The sequence below is a fragment of the Neolamprologus multifasciatus genome, chromosome 7, assembly GCF_963576455.1.
Source record: "Neolamprologus multifasciatus chromosome 7, fNeoMul1.2, whole genome shotgun sequence".
NCBI lineage: Eukaryota > Metazoa > Chordata > Actinopteri > Cichliformes > Cichlidae > Neolamprologus > Neolamprologus multifasciatus.
The window spans coordinates 6,917,609-6,937,642 of record NC_140445.1 but is presented as its reverse complement, the minus strand read 5'-3'; the positions used below and the strand labels follow the sequence as shown (position 1 = coordinate 6,937,642).

Below are 20,034 nucleotides of genomic sequence, written 5' to 3'. Positions count from 1 at the left end.
TTTGACCTGTCAGTGGCTTTCCAGGAGTTTGAGGATCCAGGTCAACTTTTATCCCATCCCAGATTATCTGTAAATTAGTTATAAATCAGATGAGTTTAGCTGCAAAACCTGAGAATGAGACAGATTACTGATCATCAGCACTCAGCAGCTTTCTGCTGCCAAAAGGACCGTGACACTGCCCTACTTCTTTGAGCCTCAGGAGAAGGACATCAATCCAAAACAGCAGACAGCCTTTTCAAATACTTTTCTCTAAAGAATGCAAATATGAAGTATTGTTGCTCCCCTTTGTTTCTGATAATGTCACTTTTACAAATCGTGTCTCATCAGCTCTCATGGCTGGTTTGGCTTTGAGGGTCGGGGAGGACAAAAAGCTATTAAGGACCTTTTGATCTGCAGTCCAGTTCTCCTCTAAAGTATTAAGGAAACTAAAACTTGTTTTATTAGTCTTTTAACTTTATGCATCAAGCAAAAATTAAATTATATGCAACATTCTGACTAGAAGAAATTTGTTTAACATTTAAACCTATTTTCTGCACATTCCAGCACATAAAATAAAAAAAATTTGTGTTTACACTCAGTCTTTCAAATAAATGCAAGTGAAACACAGCAGAAAATAAATAAAATCAAAGACTCAGCGGTCCTGTTGCTCTATTTTCACCTGTACAGCAGGCGGATGTTTGCTCTGGACCTGGTGCAGGTGTGCTGCAGCGGTCAGTGGAAGAATCCGCGAGTCTCTCTGTGAATTTCCAATCCCATAGTGGCGAACTCGGTGCTTGCTTGGAAGTTAAGGGTTTTTTTTCACTGTAAAAATAAGTTTTTGTCACTTTTTATGGAATCAAACTCAAAGTAAGGTCAGTACTTCCACACTTTAAACGCTGCATGGTCATACTCTCTCCGCACTCCTGGATAGATTATCAATTGTTGATCTGCACACAGCTGTTATTGTCATGAGACACTCTGGCAAAAAAATTAGGGTTTTAGTAACGCAGTAACGCAGGGTGCTTACGGGAAAGTAACAGTAATCTAATTACCTTTTTTGCAATAGTAATCCCTTACATTACTCGTTACTTAGTAACGAGTAATCTGATTACAGTAAGGCGTGGGCAGTTAACATTTCTGTTAACTAGTCATGATAGAAACCAATATTTTTGTCCTAACATGGTTTGAATATGTTTTACTACAAGCTAACATTTACAGCATGACTTTAAGCTAGCACCATCAAGACGGTAAAAGACACTGTAATATGTAGAAATGCATGTAAAAAGTGTTATATTAGCAGTGGTTGTGCTACTCCACACAGCCACTTTAACATTACTGACACTGGATTTCTTACCTGTAAACAGTGGGTCATGTGTGATAAAAGCTTGTGCAGAAAGTAGCAGGTGTAGACTGGCCCATAGCACTGTATGAAGTGATAAGATGTGAAAGGACGTATATAGGGTACCTTAAAGGCCGCCTTAAAAGTGTTTCCCTGAGCTTTTACTTGCAGCTTGATATCTAAATAAATGTAAATAAATGTGAAAAAAAAAAAAAAAAGCCAGAAAAAGGAGGAGCCCGGAGCTTCGTCTTTCGCTCGGCCTACCCCGCAGTAGCAGACGGACCGTCAGAGACTCGAACTTGGTCGTTCAACTCTGGGGTCTGAATGCTGGCCTCTTAAGGCCGTGCACCACACAGCCGGCCAGTTAATGTTATAAAAAAAAGGACATTTATCTTCTGTTGTTCAACTTTTTTTTTTCATTTTTTAAAATCTATTTAGCTTCTTGTGCAGTATTGTTCCACACAAATGACACATGGAAACATAGCTATTTTTTATTGGCTTTCACAAAATGGGACTGCCAATGTTGTACATGTTACCATGCCAAAGCCAGAAACCTGCTGGTTGCGCCATGTTCTCACCACACTCTTCAGCTGCAGCTTTGTTGCCTCTTTTCGGCACATCTACCTAGTCCCACTCATCCACTTTATCTGCTCATGGCTTTACCCACACTGACCACTCCTTTGATTAAGGTAAATTCAAGCAGGTCATTATAAAAAGACACACAGTTTATCATCTTATCCTTGTGCAACACCTAAAAACCACTCTGTTCATTTGTTTGCTATATTAGCCGCTAGCATACACACACTGTGTTAGGAGGCTTGTTGCACAAGGTATCGGTTTTTCGGTGCCTTACTTTTTCATATAGGACCAAGTATGTTTGGATAGCGTTTTGCCCTTGAAAACTGCCGTTTAATATTAGACATTGTTGTTCTAATGTTATAAATGTATTGATGTGAAACGTGTAAGTGTGACAAATATGGAATAAGATAGGAAATCAGAAAGGAGGCAAATACTTTTTCACAGCGCTATAGTCTGTAAATGGTCTTCTTTTGGCTATAGTAGAACTTTTACTTGTTCTTTTTTTAATTGTTTGTTAAAATTGTTTTTTGATCATATTGAGTATAGACAAATGCAACTGTGAGCTTTAGCGTTAGACCCGTTTCAACAGGACCGTGATCCCGATGTGTGAGACAGCAGGGTGCTGCCACTGGTGTTGTAATGTGTGATTTAGTTCCTCCTAACATTTCAGTTTGCTTCCAGTATCTATCCTCTGTGATTACTGGCTCTTTAGACAGATTTAAATTAACACATTCAGTAGCTGCTGTGAGATGAACTGGCATTTATAGTACATCTGTTCCAACACAGTGAAGTCACATGCAATTTAGATCGTCATCTTAAGACGTTTTACCAAAAGCTTTTGTAATTCTTTTCAGTCTGTCAGTATGGCATCTGTGTATACACTTGGATTTGAAGTTTATAGAGGTTAAAGAGTACATTGTACACGGGCCTTGAAGAAAAGGTATGTAGTCTTAAGCTCGATGTTTTGGTGGAGTCAGGGGTCTGTAGCATTTTGCACTTCCAGCAGACTGACGTTTGGTCATCATCATCATCACTGAATTCACAACATCTTCTCCTTCACCCTCACACTTTACTCCACTCTGTTCCCTTTCATACATCATATATACTTAGTCTGCTACAAACCAGGAGGCGTAAAGCAGGATAAAGTTAAAAGTTTGACCCATTGTGTAAACTAACTTGAATGATCAACAACCAGGAGGAGGCAACGATTATGGAGGCACGGGAGGTGAGGACCACGCAGGTGGAGGAAGTGAGGAATGTGATGGAGAAGATTGAGCTCAACAAGGGACAGGATGAGCCACTGAGCACTTCAGAGGGCAAGTGGAGCACGCAGGCAACAAGACCAGCAAAGGTAATTTGTATGTTTGTATGGATTATATGCTTTATATTTGGAGTCCAGGCTGAATTTTAGAGGAGTACCTGATGGCTGAAACGACAGTAATTTATGTTCCCTGACCAAGGATCAAGGAACATGTATTTTTACACCAGTTGATACATGTACAGTCAAATCTATTGAATGTTGATATTATTACATTTAATGTAACCATTAAAATGATTTTGTTTTGTTTTTCTCCCAAATCACGTACGTCAACACAGGATCCACCAGGGGGAGAGTTTTTGGTGAAAGCCACAAAAGACAAAGATGGGTATGTCATTGTTTGTGGAAGTATTTAGACTAGTTTGATACACTGTAGTAGAGTGTGTATGGTAGATTTGATTCAAGGAACATTATCATATGAAGATGAAACAAAAGTTGTGCGATCTCTGAAAGTGTTTTGTTTATTTGCTTTTTGTTTGTTTATTGTTTATGAAACTGGTGACTTGGCTGTGATCTTCAGTCCCAGAGGCATCAAGATCCAGACCTAAGAAGAAAAGGCCACTAGTAAGTATGCTTTTGCTAATGCTTTTAATCACCACAGCTCATTTCATTCAGTACAAATACCTGTAGATATGTGATGATTCCAAGTTTACATTACACTAATGGCAGGAAACTGCATATGTGTGTCACCTTATACACATACTATAGAATTCAGTCCCCTTTGCTTTTTGCAGTCTTATTGCAATATATAAGTACTTTTAACAGATGATGCAAGTACAGTTAAATGCATTCACTCCAGTAAAAATGCTTCTAACACAATGCTGCTTGCAAGCAGCAGATTTTCTTTTTCTGTTGTCGATGTAGATTAGATAGAACTTTATTAATCCCTCGGGTGGTTCCTCTGGGAAATTCAGTTTCCAGTATCAGAACACTGACAGAAGTTGCATATTACAGAGTTAGAATATCAGGACGGGACCAGGTTGGTGGGGGTCAAACAGCAGATCCAGTCGTGCAGTGATAATTCATATTTAATGCAGCAGATTTTGTTAGAAATGTGTAAACGATTGTATTCTAATCACATTGGCTAATTTTATATGCATATATAGATAAAAGGTATTTTTATTATGTCAACAGCCCTCCAACAGCATCCAGGAAGTACTATCCTATTCCCATGCCTCTTCACCCCACACATCTGAGGCTCTACAGGCCACAGTTAGCATGCTAAATGTTGGAGTTCATGACAGTGCAATTAGAAACAGACTCAACAAATATGGCCTGTTTGGAAAGACTTCCAGGAGAAACCATTTTCCTCTAAATACAACATGGCAGCATGGGTTAGGTTTGCAAAGTTGAAAAGCTAAGCCCTAATGCACAGCTTCAACATTGGTGAAAACCAAACATATCAGCACAAACACCTCATACCAACGGTTTTGCTCGGGTGATGATTATTTGGGCTTTTTTTGCTGCCAAAGAACCTGCAAAGTGTCCAGGTCACTGAGTGAACCATGAAGTATTCTAGAGTCAAAGAGATCATCGTTGGGTCAGTGACTCCAGAGCGCAGCAGCAAAGCAACAACAGAGTGGTGCTGCAGTGGCTCAAAGTTGAGACTTCAACATGATTGAACGTTAAGAAAGCTGTGAATGAATAAATATCCTGCAAACTTCAATGAACCGAAGAAACATTGTAAAGACAAACGGGCCAGAAATCCGTCCACACTGCTGTGAAACACTAATAAACAATGATTACCTCAAGTTTGTGCTGCTAAAGTTGGTTCCATCAGCTGCTGAATCACAGGATGTACTTGGTTATAGTCATTTGTGCATTTTGGGTTGTTTTAAATAAATAATGATGTGTTGTAATAATCCAGATCTAGAACCTTAAACTGCTTTTTCACGTGTCTGTAAATGAATTTCTTTCTTATCATTGTCCCGATTGGTGTCGGCTGACACTTGACACTCTGTGGCTCCTGATTTGTCTGTTGTCAAGGTCTCAGCTCAGTGCGATTCCTCACGTTTTGTCATGATTAAAGGATGAATGTGAACAATAATGCTGTCAAGCTAACGTTTCCTCTTTCTGTCTTTTTCAGGACTTTGAGGCAGTGTGGGACAGCTCCCTGCACAACTCCCTCCTGATCAACCGCGTCACTCCCTATGGAGAGAAGATCTACATGACCTTATCTGCGTATCTGGAGGTCAGCCGCTGCTCCGCCGTGTTGTACCTGTTTGTACGTGTTTTTAAGTCTCTTGATGTCATCGTGTCTAACACACACCCTTTATCTCCTCTCTGCAGCTGGACCATTGCATCCAGCCTGCCATTATCACCAAAGACATCTGCTCGGTCTTTTACTCCCGAGACGCCAAGATGTCCCCACCCCGTTCTCTCAAGAACCTCTTTGGGACTGGATACTCCAAAACTCCTGACTGGTAAATCTGGGCTGCTGCACTGTGGCCATCTCTGTTTCACAATCAAAGATATCTGCCCTGTTACAAAGTTTCCTTCTTCATAACTTCTGCTTCATTATAGCGACCGAGTGACTGGGATCTACGAGCTGAGCTTGTGTAAGATGTCTGACACTGGAAGCCCAGGTGAGCGGACATGAAACATGTTTAAAGAACGGCAGCTGTTTTATCATAATTCTGTGGAGAGCTTCATCCTAATGAGGGCTCATGTCCTGAGCAGGGATGCAGAGGAGGAGGAGGAAGGTCCTGGACACATCAGTGGCTTATGTGCGTGGAGAGGAGAACCTGGTTGGCTGGAGGTCCAGAGGAGAGGCCTCATCCTAGAGCACCAGTGGGAGCTAGAGAAGATGGAGCAGCTGCAGGAGGTGGGGCCTTAAAAGATTCATAAAGAAATAAATCTGTTTAATATCGTAGAGGGAAAAATGACTTTTAACTCAAAGACCAAAGTGCTATTCTAAAAGTTTTCTTAGAGTACAGACTTTACATGACTAACCCTCCCCTCTTCTCCCCACCTCACATTCGCCCCCATCTTTCGTCCAGGTGGAAAAGACCCGTCACCTTCTGGGAGAGGCGGCTCCCGTGGGAACAGCTCCCACTACCAAGTCCCTGAGTGAGTCTCTGTCCCCCAGCGTGAGCTCCGTCACTCTGTCCACGTCCACCTCCATCTCCTCGCAGATCTCCAGCACCACCTTTGAAAGCGTGAGAAGGAGCTGGCCACCAAGGTGAGAAAAACGTCGGCTTAGTGGGCGATCTTGTTGCTGCCTTCTTCCTTCTCTGCTCGGAGCTGATCGGTCTTGTTCCTGTTGTGTTGTAGTGCCTGCGCCTTCTGACACACACCTTCAATACTGAATACAACCAGCTGGTGAACAGCATCAGTGACTGCAAGGTGACAAATAATACAAAGAAATAAAAAAATAGCCTTTCTGTGTCACATCAGGGAGTTCATATATTAACATCTACCTCATCCTGCTGTTGTTTCACTTCAGCTTTCTCTCATCTCACCGATCAGACGTGATCCATCCGTGACGAGCTTCAGCAGTGCCACCCTCACCCCTTCCTCTACCTCCCCCTCTCTGTCGGACTCCCGCTGTGGCTCCATGGACCAGAAGTAAACATATTTTTAGGAACATTGACCTCGATCTGCAAACGGTTATTGACAGGTTATCTATTTGATTCTAACTTGGTGTGATTTGTGTTAAAGGACCCCTGAGAACAGCTCACGTGCCTCCAGTCCCTCCTGCTCAGACTATGAAAACTTCCCGATGGTTCCCACTCTGGAGACCTCCTACCTTGCGCGGGCTGCAAAGAACGAGTTCCTCAACTTGGTGCCTGATATTGAAGAAATGCGACCAGGGTGAGTAATGCCATATTAACCCAAATACTGTCACTATGACATGTGTCTCACAGAGCAAATGTAAGTCGACACTCATGTTCTCTAGTTCAAGCAGAAATGATGTGGATCGATTCAAATTCCTGAGCCTGGATGATTTCAGCTGGAAACAAACCAACTCTGCTTCTTCCTCAGAAAAACAAGCGCTCTCTTAAAAAATAAATAAATGAATAAAATCTCTTCTTTCAGATCTGTTGTGTCCAAGAAGGGTTTTCTGAGCTTCGTGGAGCCTCACTCTAACTCATGGGGGAAGCATTTTGTGGTTGTTCGCCAGCCCTACGTCTTCATCTACAACAGCGACCAGGACCCCGTGGAGCGAGGCGTCCTCAACCTCTCCACAGCACAGGTGGAATACAGCGAAGACCAGCAGGCCATGCTTAAGGTTTGAGGCAGGATAGACGTAAAACTCTCCTCACAGATCTAAGCTGGCGAGGCGGCGCAGCGGCCTGACGAAGAACTGAGCGTGCAGAGTGGTACGCGGGAGAACCACCGCTTCCATCCTTTCTGAAAAGCCTTTGAAAATACAGAAAATACCAAGTGTTCAAGCTTATTAATCATTGTGATTCTTGACAGTTTTCTCTTGTAAGTCGACTTGTGGCTTAAGTCTCTTTTCATGCGACTAAAACGTTTAAGTTCCTCAGAACTTTTGCCTCCCCGCCTCCCTCCAGCAACCCCGCTGCCAGCTCAGCTTTCCTCCTCTCTATTCCCTCCCCTCAGCTTTTTGTGTTTTCGTTTCCATGACAGTGTTTGGGTCTAATTTTGTTCCGCTTGGTTGTCATTCCCAAACTCCCCTAACTAAGTAGCATGTTGTAGTAGTCTACTTGTGTGTGCACGACTCTTTAGAAACTTTCCGTCTCCCAATCATCTGTACAAAGAAAATGTCTCTATCAGTTTTATTTGTCTCCTGAAATGAGTTTCATTCTATTTTGGTTTTTTTTGTTGTTGTTGGTTTTTTATTAAATTAACATGCTTGCATGATACCTGCAGCAGTCCTCAGGAGAAGACCAGGTTTGCTCAGTTTAAAACAAAGATGAACCAAATCAGCCAGCTTACATTTGAAACCATGAAGGAAAAATCTACAGATATCTCCAAGTGACGTGTTAGTTTACGCTCTGCTACCTAAACCATAGCTGCTAATAGATTTATAGGGTATTTTCTTCTCACAGTGAATTTGCATCAGGCTGAACCGTCTCTGAAACAAAAACTCAAAGTGGGAATGAACTTTGACAGGAGGGCCACGCCCGATTTCCTCTGTCGTCCACGTCATACTTAGATCCTCCTCAATCTGTGTACATACGCCGCCTCTAAACCGCCGATAGTGCCAGTGTCAGTTAGTGAGTCAGTAAAATACTCATGCATTTGTGTTAACATAAAAACTGCAGATGAACTAGAGACAAACAAGCGAGGATCGCTTCATATCTCAGCAGTTTAAAAACAAACAATGACCGATTGTTCCTGCAGGAGTAGATTTGGGCCCCTTTTTGCTTTTTCATCCCAAGGAGTAAAAACAGGGTTACAAGGAGACGAGGAGGAGGACTAGGAGGATTAAAACGAACTAAAGAGAGAACTTGATTTGTACATGCGGTCTGTTCTGGGATCAGTGTGTTAGTTAACCCTCATTTAACACATCCCTCTCTGCTCCTCTAGCTCGCTCTATCTCACTGAGAATCAGAAAGCCTTGACATTTACTGCTATTAACTTTACACTCTTGTTGTAAAGACACAAAGAAAACACGGTGAAAAGGTCAGAAGGACGTAAGGAAAAAGGAATGAAGGTGCAATGTTTCTTTAGTTTTGCTTTGACGGCAGTGGTTAGCCAGCAAAGCTGCTTTTAAATGGCCCACAGGACAGATTACGATGTAGTCACATGACTCCCTTCGCTGTCACACCAGTGTCGGCTGAAATCTCTGAAGTGAAGTACTCGTGTTCAGCAGCATCACAGGGAACCATGTGTTCATTTTTTATTCTTATTCTTGAATCAAAACCTCATCTAACTCTCATTGTGTTCATATTTTTTATTTTAACTTTGTTATTTTTTTACTTATGCTTTTAATCATTCAACAATGAAGGTTTCTATGAAATGTAACAGAGGGCATTTATTTCTTAATTTATTTATCCTTACTTTGCACATTAACACATATCTATAGCAAGGACAGAGACACAGCCACATATGTTGAGTCCAGGATTGTATCTGAGCATCAGGAACAAATGATAAGAGCACATGTCAGAGGACACTGGATGGCTGTTTGTCAAAGGGTTTAATAGAAGGAAAGAAGTTAAAGGGACTACATATTCAAAGGTCTTATTTCTGATACTACCCCATGAAAATATTTGCTCTGTGTGCTGCAGCTGCTACATTCGGCTCTTTGGCACCTACGCCTCTCGAGATGTGTTAATGCAGACAAGCATTGAAAAACTCTGGTCAACCAACCAGCAGTCTGCCTGCTGTGTGGTATGAAATGCGTGGAAGGAGAGCTACCAACTGTCTGTTACATATAGATGAAAAATAAAGCTCTGACGTGACCTCGGGTCAGCAGCCTGACGGTCAGAGAAACAGAAACGTGCTGGATTGTGGATCTCTGAGCTGCACATCAAAGATGCACCTATGCACAGATCAAATCTCAAAAGTGCCTCATATACATGTTGATGCGAAGCGCTGCCAGAGCAAACGTTTCCACTTCATGTGCAGAGGTGTTTTTATTTTGGATTAAGTGTTTATTGTTTGCAATGTATAAATATTAGTTTGCAGCTCTTTGCACATATTTGTAGTATTTACAGTTTATAGTAGGGATTTTAGCCAACAGCTAATGTTTTTTTTTTTGTTTACTGGGAAATGAAATGCTGGCAATTCCCAAAGCTGTGTTTCAGCTGCACTTCTTGTTGTAGACTTGTGACGCACACAGGCTCTGTTCCAGCACTCAGCATGTTCTTCCTTATTTTCTCCACCAGGGGGAGTTCCTAAACTATGACATCCTGATAGGAGTGAACCAGGGAGAGGGGCTGAAGTTTGTGGACGACAGTGAGGACAACGACGGCATCTCAGCTGCGGCGTTCGACTACACCATCTCCACCTTTGTTGACAACCTCTACGGATACCCAGAGGGTGAGGAACGCCACCTCTGTACACTGCCACTTTTTCAGTTATTCCATTTTACAGCCTCCTCTCACTTAACTGCGTTTTGCAGCATCATCAGGTTTTGTCTTATTAGGAGCCGCGTTTGTTAATTTGTTAGTTTTTTTCTGTTTGCTGTATTCATTAAAATAAACGGATAATTGTCAAAATGACAAATGTGGACAATTATCAAAGCTTACATCACAATTCTGACAGCTTGAGTTCACATGAATTTTCAAAAGAATATAAAAAACCTGTGAAAGTGCTTTAAGCGTTTAAAACATGCGAGTAAAGAATGGAATCAGTAAAATATGAGCCCAGTGAAGTTACTGTGACTCAAACATAGAAAAATGTGATTTTTTTTATTTCCCACACCTAATTAATTAGAGATTATTTTATTTAAAAGTATTTTATAGCATATAACACCTTTGAAAATATGCTTCGGTTCACATTTAACTCCAGAAAATCATCAATCAAAATATGGATATTACCTGACCACAGATTGGTGGTGACGTCACTGCTCTTTTAAACTGTTTGGTGGTTGTAGAAATGGTTGATTTGAGCTTTGAGCTGAGATTCAGAGGTTTCTGTGGACACTGCTCATGTTGGCACTTATATTTCTGACCTTTTCTTATAACCGATTAAACATGATCTCCTCGCTTTTGCTCCCGTTTTTGGTGGTGTGGGTGCAAATGATCAGTCATGACATTCTCATAATAAATAAGATACTGCAAATAATTATTTCTGCATTTGTGCGATTGGAGTGAATTGAAAATGTGTATGCAATGACACTGTTTTAAAGATTTAGCCTAAATCATTTTGGAGTGAATGAGCCTAAACATGATGACCTAACTAGTGATACACACACACACACACACACACACACACACACACACACACACACACACACACACACACACACACACTCTCAAGCATGTTGTGCCAGTTTCAGCTGAAACAATGTTTCAAACCATATTCCGGGTTTTTAGTTCACCATTTATGAGGTTTCAAGAAGAAAATAAAAGACAGATCTGAATGTTTGAAAATGTTTTGGAAAAATTCTGTAAAGATGAGATGAAAAATACTCAAAGGATAAATTCAATTGGTTTATTTTTTAGATAAGTTGAAAAGAAAAGTTAAACAAGCAAGTAAATAAAGAAACAAGGTAAAATGAAGTAATAATGAAAAAAGTTAAACAAGTAAATGAAGAAAAAAGGCAGAGGAGAGAAAACCCCAACAATCCCCTCTGAGCAAGCACTAGGCGACAGTGGGGAGGAAAAACTGCCTTTAAACGGGCAGAAACCTCCGGCAGAACCAGGCTCAGGAGGGGACAGTCAACTGCCGGGACTGGTTGGGGGGGTTAACAGAGGTGGAGCAAGACGAGGCTACATCAGGTGAGGAAGCAGTAGCGTCTCTCCTCCGGAACAAGTGGAACCATTTTTTCTTTTTTTTCATGCACTTTTCCACGAGCGCTTTTTTCTCCAGGATGAGATTTCTCAACTCATCGATTGTTTCTGTGTTTTGCTTTTCAAGTTTCTCACATCTTTGTTCCACCTCTTCTAATGTTGCTTGTTGTTCTTCAAGCTTGTCTTGGAGTTGTTTGGATGTTGCCTCCTGTATCAGCTTGTCCTTGTGCATGTCTGCATTTCTCTGTTGGACCTCTTTGTGCTCGTCTTCTAACTGCTCGTTTCTTTTCTGGATTTCTTGGAGCGTGAGCTGCAGGTCTTCATGTATTTTGTCTTGTTGTTGTTTTTGTGCCTGCATTTGAGTGTTTTCACGCTTCAAGTTATTGAATTCCACCAAAATCCCCTTAACGAGCTCCGAGTTGTTTCTCGCATTTTGCTCGATCCTTTTCTGCATCTGTGAGCAGCATTTCTCCAGTTTGTCCTTTTCTTCTTCCACTTTAGTTGCTTTGTCCTCCAGCTGATTACAAAACTCTTGCAGTTTTAGATTTTTAGACTCAAAGTCCTGGACAATATGTTTTCCTTCTTTCAGTCTTTCTTGTTGTTGCTCTTTCTGTTGAAGAAGGTCTTTATTTTGGTGCAGTGTTTCATCCAGGCTTTCTTTCAGCATTCGGTATTTTTCCTGCATGCTCTTCAGTTCGTGCTGCATGTCTCTTTGCTTTTTGTCCTGCTCTTCCTTCTGTTGGAGGAATTCTTTCTTTTCTTCCACAGCTTCATGGAGCTGTCTTTGGAGGAGCTGATTCCTTCGGTCCATGTATTGGAGATCCCATTGTATCTTATCAGTCATCGTTTTCTTGTCTTGGAGCTGGTTGGTCATTTGTTTTAGTTCTGCACTCTTTTGCTTGTTTTCTTTAATGAGGTGCACAATTTGCTCTCGGGTCTGAGCAAACTTGATTCCCCAGCCCTCATTAATAATTTTTATGTCCGGCTGGCGCTGTTGTCTGTCTTCCAGCTCTTTATTTTGGGCTTCCATTCGTCTACACTTGTCCTCCAGTTGAAGTTTCTCTTCTTCAATTTGTTGCATTTTTTTCTGGAGATGGTAGTTTTCCTTCCTACTCTCCTCTAACGCCCTTTGGAAGGATGAGACGCCATTTGGGGAAATTGGCCGGCCACGCCAGGAAGGAGAGGCGGCGTAATCTTTTTGAATTGGTTGTTTTTTTTCTTGGAAACATGTTGGAGTTTCTAAACGATGACTTTGAAAAGCTTTCCAAATGTTTCTGTGGTGAACGTTTGTAGGCTGCAAACACAGATGCTGCTGAAACGAACTAAAACTTGCTGTTTCTCACCCCTACTTAAGGAAAAAAATCAAAGGACTTAAGATTCTTAAGATCTCCCTATGACATCATCACTCCCTAAGCCAATGAGATTGTCACAAGACATTTTGGAATGGGGTATTTTTTTTTAAACTGTTTTCAAACTTAACTTAAAATTTCAGTGTTTCCTAGTTGTGGACTATTGGTTAGTTTAGTCCATTAAGAAATTAATTGTCACAAACATCCCTAATATTATATAACAGACAACAGAAAACAAGACAGTTTTTTTTCTACGCAATAGAACTATAATACAAGTTTTTTTAAATTATCCTCCTTTTTATAAAAGATAACATTTATTAAAGAATATGCATTTAATTAAAAAACTCTATTCATCTAAAGGGTAACAAAAAGGGGGAGCTTCCTGCTCGAAAATGAAATGTCCCCATTTTTCTGGGCGTGGGTGCTTAACTAGTTAAAAAGAACAAAAACAAACAAACATCTGTCTCCTATTTTTTATGTCACACAGGAAAGAAGCTTCAATATCTGATGAGAAGACATTAATTTGTTGGTGTTTGTGGTGTTTGGTGCAGTTTTCTTGTTTTCTGGGTTGTTGTTTATTTACAGTGGAGATGAAGATCTCTAACAAGTTGATTTGTTCACATTTGCACATCTTAATTTTTAAGAGGAATGTGTTTGTTGAGTTTGTACACTATATGCATGTAAGGCAACCGTTTCCTTTTTCAGTATTTTGTGAGGTGCATTTTTCTCTGTTTTAACAAAAAACAGACATAAAAGACATTTAAGTCGACCTAAGATGATTTGTTTAAATTTCTACATGGTCTTACTGAGGTGATGCAAAGTGAAACATGCTTTCTTCTTTTTTGGTAATGTGCTGGAAAAGCTTGAAAATGGACCTTGAATGTGCTTAAACAGTGCTTGAATTTGACCCTGAAAGATGTGTATGAACCCTGATATTAATAAAAGGTTGACCTAACTGATCAAATAAAGTCTGTGCGGTTTAGTTGTTCCACTCATATTAAACCAAATGATGGTGTGGCGGCCTGTTCTAGTGTGAACTAAGAGAGGGTTTGAATGTAAGAGAGAGGTGGAAAAAGGAAAAGGAGACCTAAAATGTAACCCCTGCAGCTCGACTGAGGAGGTGAGTTACATTAGTGCTTCCTCTTTATTAGAAAGCGGTTTGAGTGAATTAGAAGTCTGTTGTGTTTTTTGGAGGATCTACTCATTAGTCATGCGAGGCATCCATCTGAACTCTATCAAAATAAAGGTGTATTTTAACTCATTTAAATGTTTTCTAATATCAGAGATATAGGACTATACAAAGTAGCTGCTGACATCTAAAACGACAGCAGACTTATTGTGTCTTTCTTCACCTCATCACTTTTTTTGTGTGTTTTTCTGTTGATGCCTTTCAAACAAAACTAGCCATGATATTTTCCACCTCTGACAATTAATATCAGTTAACCCCAGATGTGTCATGCAGATATCCTAATTCTGTGTTTGGTAATCTTGCACCATTGAACTGTTAGTGAATGAGGCAACAATAAAAGTGCAACAAGTACAACAAGTGCTTTTAAATCTAAACTACGAATCCTTGAGGCCAAGTCCATAACATGCAACTGTTTCAATTAGATTGATTGTTATTTTAACTGATTTTTTATTTGAATTTTATTGATTTTTTTTTTTCATTTATTTTTTGCATGTGTGTTGTTGCTGCCTGTGTTTAATTGAGTAATTTCTGTAACTGTGACACACTTGCTGCTGCCTATCTTGGCCAGGTCTCCCTTGAAAAAGAGGTTTTTAATCTCAATGGGATCTTCCTGGTAAAATAAAGGTTAATAAATAAATAACAATAAAAGTGTGAAACGTGCATTAGCAGATCAAGTGGTGCCTGCTTATTTCCTGCTTTATGTGAGCTTCTGCTGTAGTTTATTATGTGCTTTAGTCCCAAGAAACCACCCTTTTACTGTGGCGCACAATAAGATCTTCTGATGTTTGGTGTCATCTTCCTGTGATCTCCTGTGAACAGGTGGATTAATTCACTTCAAGTTTATGTATGTAGCACCAAATCTGCAGTGCACTGCAGTGGTTTGTATCATATCTATCTAATAGACTCCAATTTGTGCATGTAAATGGAGAGTCCTCTTCACACACTGAGGTTAATTATGGAGTTCCACAGGGTTCAGTGCTAGGACCAATTCTGTTTACATTATACATGCTTCCCCTAGGCAGCATCATTAGAAGACATAGCATACATTTTCACTGCTATGCAGATGACACCCAGCTCTATCTGTCCATGAAGCCAGATAACACACACCAATTAGTTAAACTGCAGGAATGTCTTAAAGACATAAAGACTTGGATGGCCACTAACTTTCTGCTTCTTAACTCAGATAAAACTGAGGTCATTGTACTCGGCGCTGAAAAGCTTAGAAATATGGTATCTAACCAGATTCTTACTCTGGATGGCATTACCTTGGCCTCCAGTAACACTGTGAGGAACCTTGGAGTCATTTTTGACCAGGATATGTCCTTCAACGCACATATTAAACAAATATGTAAGACTGCGTTCTTCCATTTGCGCAACATCTCTAAAATTAGAAATATCCTGTCTCAGAGTGACGCTGAAAAACTAGTTCATGCATTTATTACTTCCAGGCTGGACTACTGCAATTCATTATTATCAGGATGTCCAAAAAACTCACTGAAAAGCCTTCAGTTAATCCAAAATGCTGCAGCAAGAGTCCTGACAGGGACTAGAAAGAGAGAGCATATTTCTCCTGTTTTGGCTTCCCTTCATTGGCTTCCTGTTAAATCCAGAATTGAATTCAAAATCCTGCTCCTCACATACAAGGTCTTAAATAATCAGGCCCCATCTTATCTTAATGACCTTGTAGTACCATATCACCCTATTAGAGCACTTCGCTCTCGCTCTGCAGGCCTACTTGTTGTTCCTAGAGTATTTAAAAGTAGAATGGGAGGGAGAGCCTTCAGTTTTCAGGCCCCTCTTCTGTGGAACCAGCTTCCAGTTTGGATTCAGGAGACAGACACTATCTCTACTTTTAAGATTAGGCTTAAAACCTTCCTTTTTGCTAAAGCATATAGTTAGGGCTGGACCAGGTGACCCTGAATCCTCCCTTAGTTATGCTGCAATAGATGTAGCCTGCCGGGGGATTCCCATGATGCATTGAGTTTTTCCTTTCCAGTCACCTTTCTCACTCACTATGTATTAACAGACCTCTCTGTATTGAATCGTATCTGTTATTAATCTCTGTCTCTCTTCCACAGCATGTCTTTATCCTGTTCTTCCTTCTCTCACCCCAACCGGTCGCAGCAGATGGCCGCCCCTCCCTGAGCCTGGTTCTGCCGGAGGTTTCTTCCTGTTAAAAGGGAGTTTTTCCTTCCCACTGTCGCCAAAGTGCTTGCTCATAGGGGGTCATATGATTGTTGGGCTTTTCTCTGTATCTATGAAGCGCCTTGAGGCGACATTTGTTGTGATTTGGCGCTATATAAATAAAATTGAATTGAATTGAATTGAATTGAATTGAAATCACAGCAGGCGCTGAACACTGTAAAGACTCCAGAATAATTATGGAGGCACAACATTTAAAGCTCCCATCCTTCCATCCCACAGACCTAAAAGTTAGTTATATGATAAACAGCCCCGTGTTTGTTTACTTGATTTGTAAAACGCAAAGTGGTGACTTTTTCTCTTCAAGTACGTCCTCATATGGAGACAGTTTTTTTTAATGGCATAAAACAAGTCATTGTTTACAAAAATGTACATTTTATTGGGCAGAATGAGGTAAACAGTGAAGAAAAGTATGAGAAAACAGAGCACGTCTCCGGAGACTGTGGCAACTAGAATTATTGTATACATGTGTGTGTATTAAGGACTGACATAGACAAAGAATGAATGAGACAATGAAGCAATGTCCTTTTTAAATGTTTATTTATAAACAGGATAAAACCATTCAAGTATTGAGAGGACTTTACATTTGAATAGATTCGATTACCAGTTATATTTGGTTTAAATTGAATGAGTTCAATTTGATTTAAATCAAGCCAATTCACAACATATAAACTTGAAATATATGGTAAGATAAAGGTTGTGCAATAATACAGAGAAAGCCCCAACAATCAAATGACCCCCTATGAGCAAGAACTTGGCAACAGTGGGAAGGAAAAACTCCATTTTCGGCAGAACCAGAATCAGGGAGGGGCCATCTGCCTCCACCGGTTGGGGTAAGAAAATGAAACTAAACTACAGGAAGACAAAGAGGAAAGATGTTCATGATATATATGAAACTTTCCGCTAGCCCTGACTAAAATATTGTTTTTGACAGGAAAGTATTGTTTCATTCATGTTTATTCCACGAGGTGGACAGCAGGAATAAAACAAACCAGATACTAAGAAATAAAGTATACAATGAAATTTTCTCGATATGCTAAAATTCCCACTGAGACTGGATAAGATTTTTCTAAAACTGGTCAAAATACAATTCTCTTCATGCACAGAAATCCCACCCAGTCCCACAACCCAGGACGAATATTCCTTGTGTGTTCTTGAGCTGGACAGAAATTCCTCTTGCTGAGCGGGGTCCACGCCAGCCTCGTGTCAGGCAGACGAGGAGCCTCCTGTCCCAGTCTCGTCCGTCCACTGGGTCCATCACATCCCAGCCCAGTTCGCATTCTGCATTGGAGTCCGTCGCTCGATACCACCGCGGCTCCTCTCACGTCATCACCTGTAAGTAAAAACAAATAGGAGCCAGAACCATCATCCCGGAAGCTGCCCTGGCTTGTAGCCATGGCGACCCTCTCCCAACACGGCTGCACCCAGTGAACAACAGTGAGACACTACTGACAAATGCAGGCAGTGGTATACATCTGCCCTGCTGTCAATCACACACGTTGTCTCCTACTGTCGCCGTTCCTGCTGTCGGGACTGGGTCACCACATCACGCTGACCGGTCTCCAGACGAAGCGTCGCACCCCCCACGATCACGCAGCGGCTCCATCTTTTCCACCTGGCCTTCATGCGTTCCTCTTCCAATCTAGGGCCTCTCTCCTTCCAGTGCTCAGCTTGCTTCCTTTTAATACGACCTTTAAACAGCTGAAAGGACACCTCTGGACACACCCATGCCTCAACATGTGATCACTATCAGCTAATTTGTCCCGTTGCCAGCCAATCCACAGTGGATTAAAACAATGTAAACTAACACACTGAAACAATGTGATACAAACAGAATAAAATCATGCAAATAAAAACTAAAATCAGAAAAAAAACAATATAAACAATGAATACAAATTTCTACTGTGTGAAACAGTTTCACTCTTTGAATATTTTTCATTTCTTACAATCAGAATTCTCCAATAGATTTGTAGAAGAAAATTATTTTCTTTCATGCATCACCAACTGAACCTTTTATGTTAACGTCTCAATCTCCAGCCTAACCTCATTGAATTTTGCTTAGCAAAGTACTTTTCAACTCTAATAATTAGTAAGATTATATTTCTTATCATCTGTTGGTCGTCTGACCTGATAAACTTCAATGAACATTATAACACAGGAGTGATTGTCTCTAAAAATGGGCTCCTGCACGCTTGCAGACATTTTTCCATCACAACTTATGGATGATGAAGGATTTGATTAAAGCTGTGAAACATTACTGATAAACTTCATGTGATGTTACATTAAAGCCAATTTTCTATTAAAATCAGGGACTTTTCTAACTGACCTCTGACCTTTGAGCAGTAGTGTGTACTGTATGCTTGTATGTAACTGTATCTGACCTGGATTTTATCACCAGTTTCAAATAAGAATCTTCTTTAAAGTCTGTCTTTCAATACAAATGAAGTTAAACTTTATCAAGGCTGATGGTAAACTGGCCCTAACAAGTCCACTTTATTGCGTGCTCATTGACTTTCTCCTATCAGAGCTGTTTAACAAGTCCACTTTATACATGCTTATTAATCTATCACGCTTATCAGTGGCTCATGGTTGCTTAAAGCCTATGTCTGAACTTGAGCACAGAGGCAGAGCATCATTCAATCTTGGCAGCAGCTCCAGGATGACAAACTCCACTTTCTCTGCATCAAGACAGCTCATAACTTTTTAACAGTCTCTCCTGATAGTCTCATATCATCTGCTCTAAGTAAATGTAAGTTATTAATTAAAAGACGACTGTTTCAATCTGACCACAAACCTTTGAGCAGTAGTGTGTGTTGTATGCATGTGTCTGTCTGTATCTGATCAGGATTTTGTCATCAGTGTCAACAAAACGATCATTTTTTTAGCTGTGTCTGTCATCAAAATTGAGTTGGAGTGTTTTAACTCTGATGGCAATCTCTCCCTAACAAGTCCACTTTATTGCGTGCTCATTTTCTGCTATTAGTGCCTCATAGGAGTCTAACTAATGAACTGTATGCATGTTTCCTAATCTGTCACGCTTATCAGTGGCTCATGGTTGCTTAAGGCCTATGTCTGTACTTGACCACAGAGGCAGAGCATCATTCAACCTGCCAGCTGCCTATCTTGGGAGCTTTTCAAGGATGACAAACTCCACTTTCTCTGCATCAAGACAGCTCATAACTTTTTAACAGTCTCTCCTGATAGTCTCATATCATCTGCTCTAATCAATAACCATACACCATCATTACAATGTAGACTACAGCTCAAAAGTCTGAGGTGAATTAGAAATGTCTTGTTTTCTGAATAGACTCAAATTTGGTTTCAGATTGAATCACAGCAATTTATCAAAATAATCATATAAATGCTTAATATTAACACTGATCACAAATCATGAATGATTTTAATAGAATATCTACAGAGGTGTTCAGAGACCCATTTTCAGCAATAATCCCTCCTGTGTTCAGTGGTACATTGTCTTATCTAATGCAAGCTTAACACATTAAAGCCTAACTTATCACTCAAAACAGCTTTTTAAAGATTTTTGCACAAACTGAAACTATTGTGGTGATTAAAGAAACAATAAATGTGTCTGGATCATCCCAGTGTTTGTTTTTAACTTCATGAAACCAAGTTTCCATTTTCCTCTAATTTATTTATTTATTAACCTTTATTTAACCAGGAAAATCCCATTGAGATTAAAAACCTCTTTTTCA

The 20,034-nt window shown here is 40.3% G+C and overlaps 1 protein-coding gene, 1 long non-coding RNA gene and 1 pseudogene across 4 annotated transcripts in view; 1 reads left to right on the top strand and 2 right to left on the bottom strand.

Annotated features, from left to right (window-relative positions):
* The window catches only part of LOC146513629 (uncharacterized), a 101,816-nt gene that overhangs the window by 27,220 nt on the left and 54,562 nt on the right, over positions 1-20,034 (bottom strand). The gene's annotated exons all lie outside the window — the stretch shown is intronic.
* Positions 3,540-18,795, top strand: LOC146513632 (kinesin-like protein KIF1B; annotated as a pseudogene). Its single transcript, XR_014875218.1, has 12 exons — positions 3,540-3,543; positions 5,273-5,406; positions 5,505-5,638; positions 5,739-5,800; positions 5,895-6,039; positions 6,215-6,396; positions 6,489-6,560; positions 6,661-6,782; positions 6,876-7,028; positions 7,254-7,446; positions 10,013-10,166; positions 17,428-18,795. The product of XR_014875218.1 is annotated as a kinesin-like protein KIF1B (transcript).
* Positions 10,849-12,781, bottom strand: LOC146513633 (uncharacterized). The gene has a single exon (XM_085165652.1). The coding sequence runs from the start codon at positions 12,660-12,662 to the stop codon at positions 11,496-11,498; it is 1,167 nt and encodes a 388-aa protein (XP_085021778.1). The 5' UTR covers positions 12,663-12,781; the 3' UTR covers positions 10,849-11,495.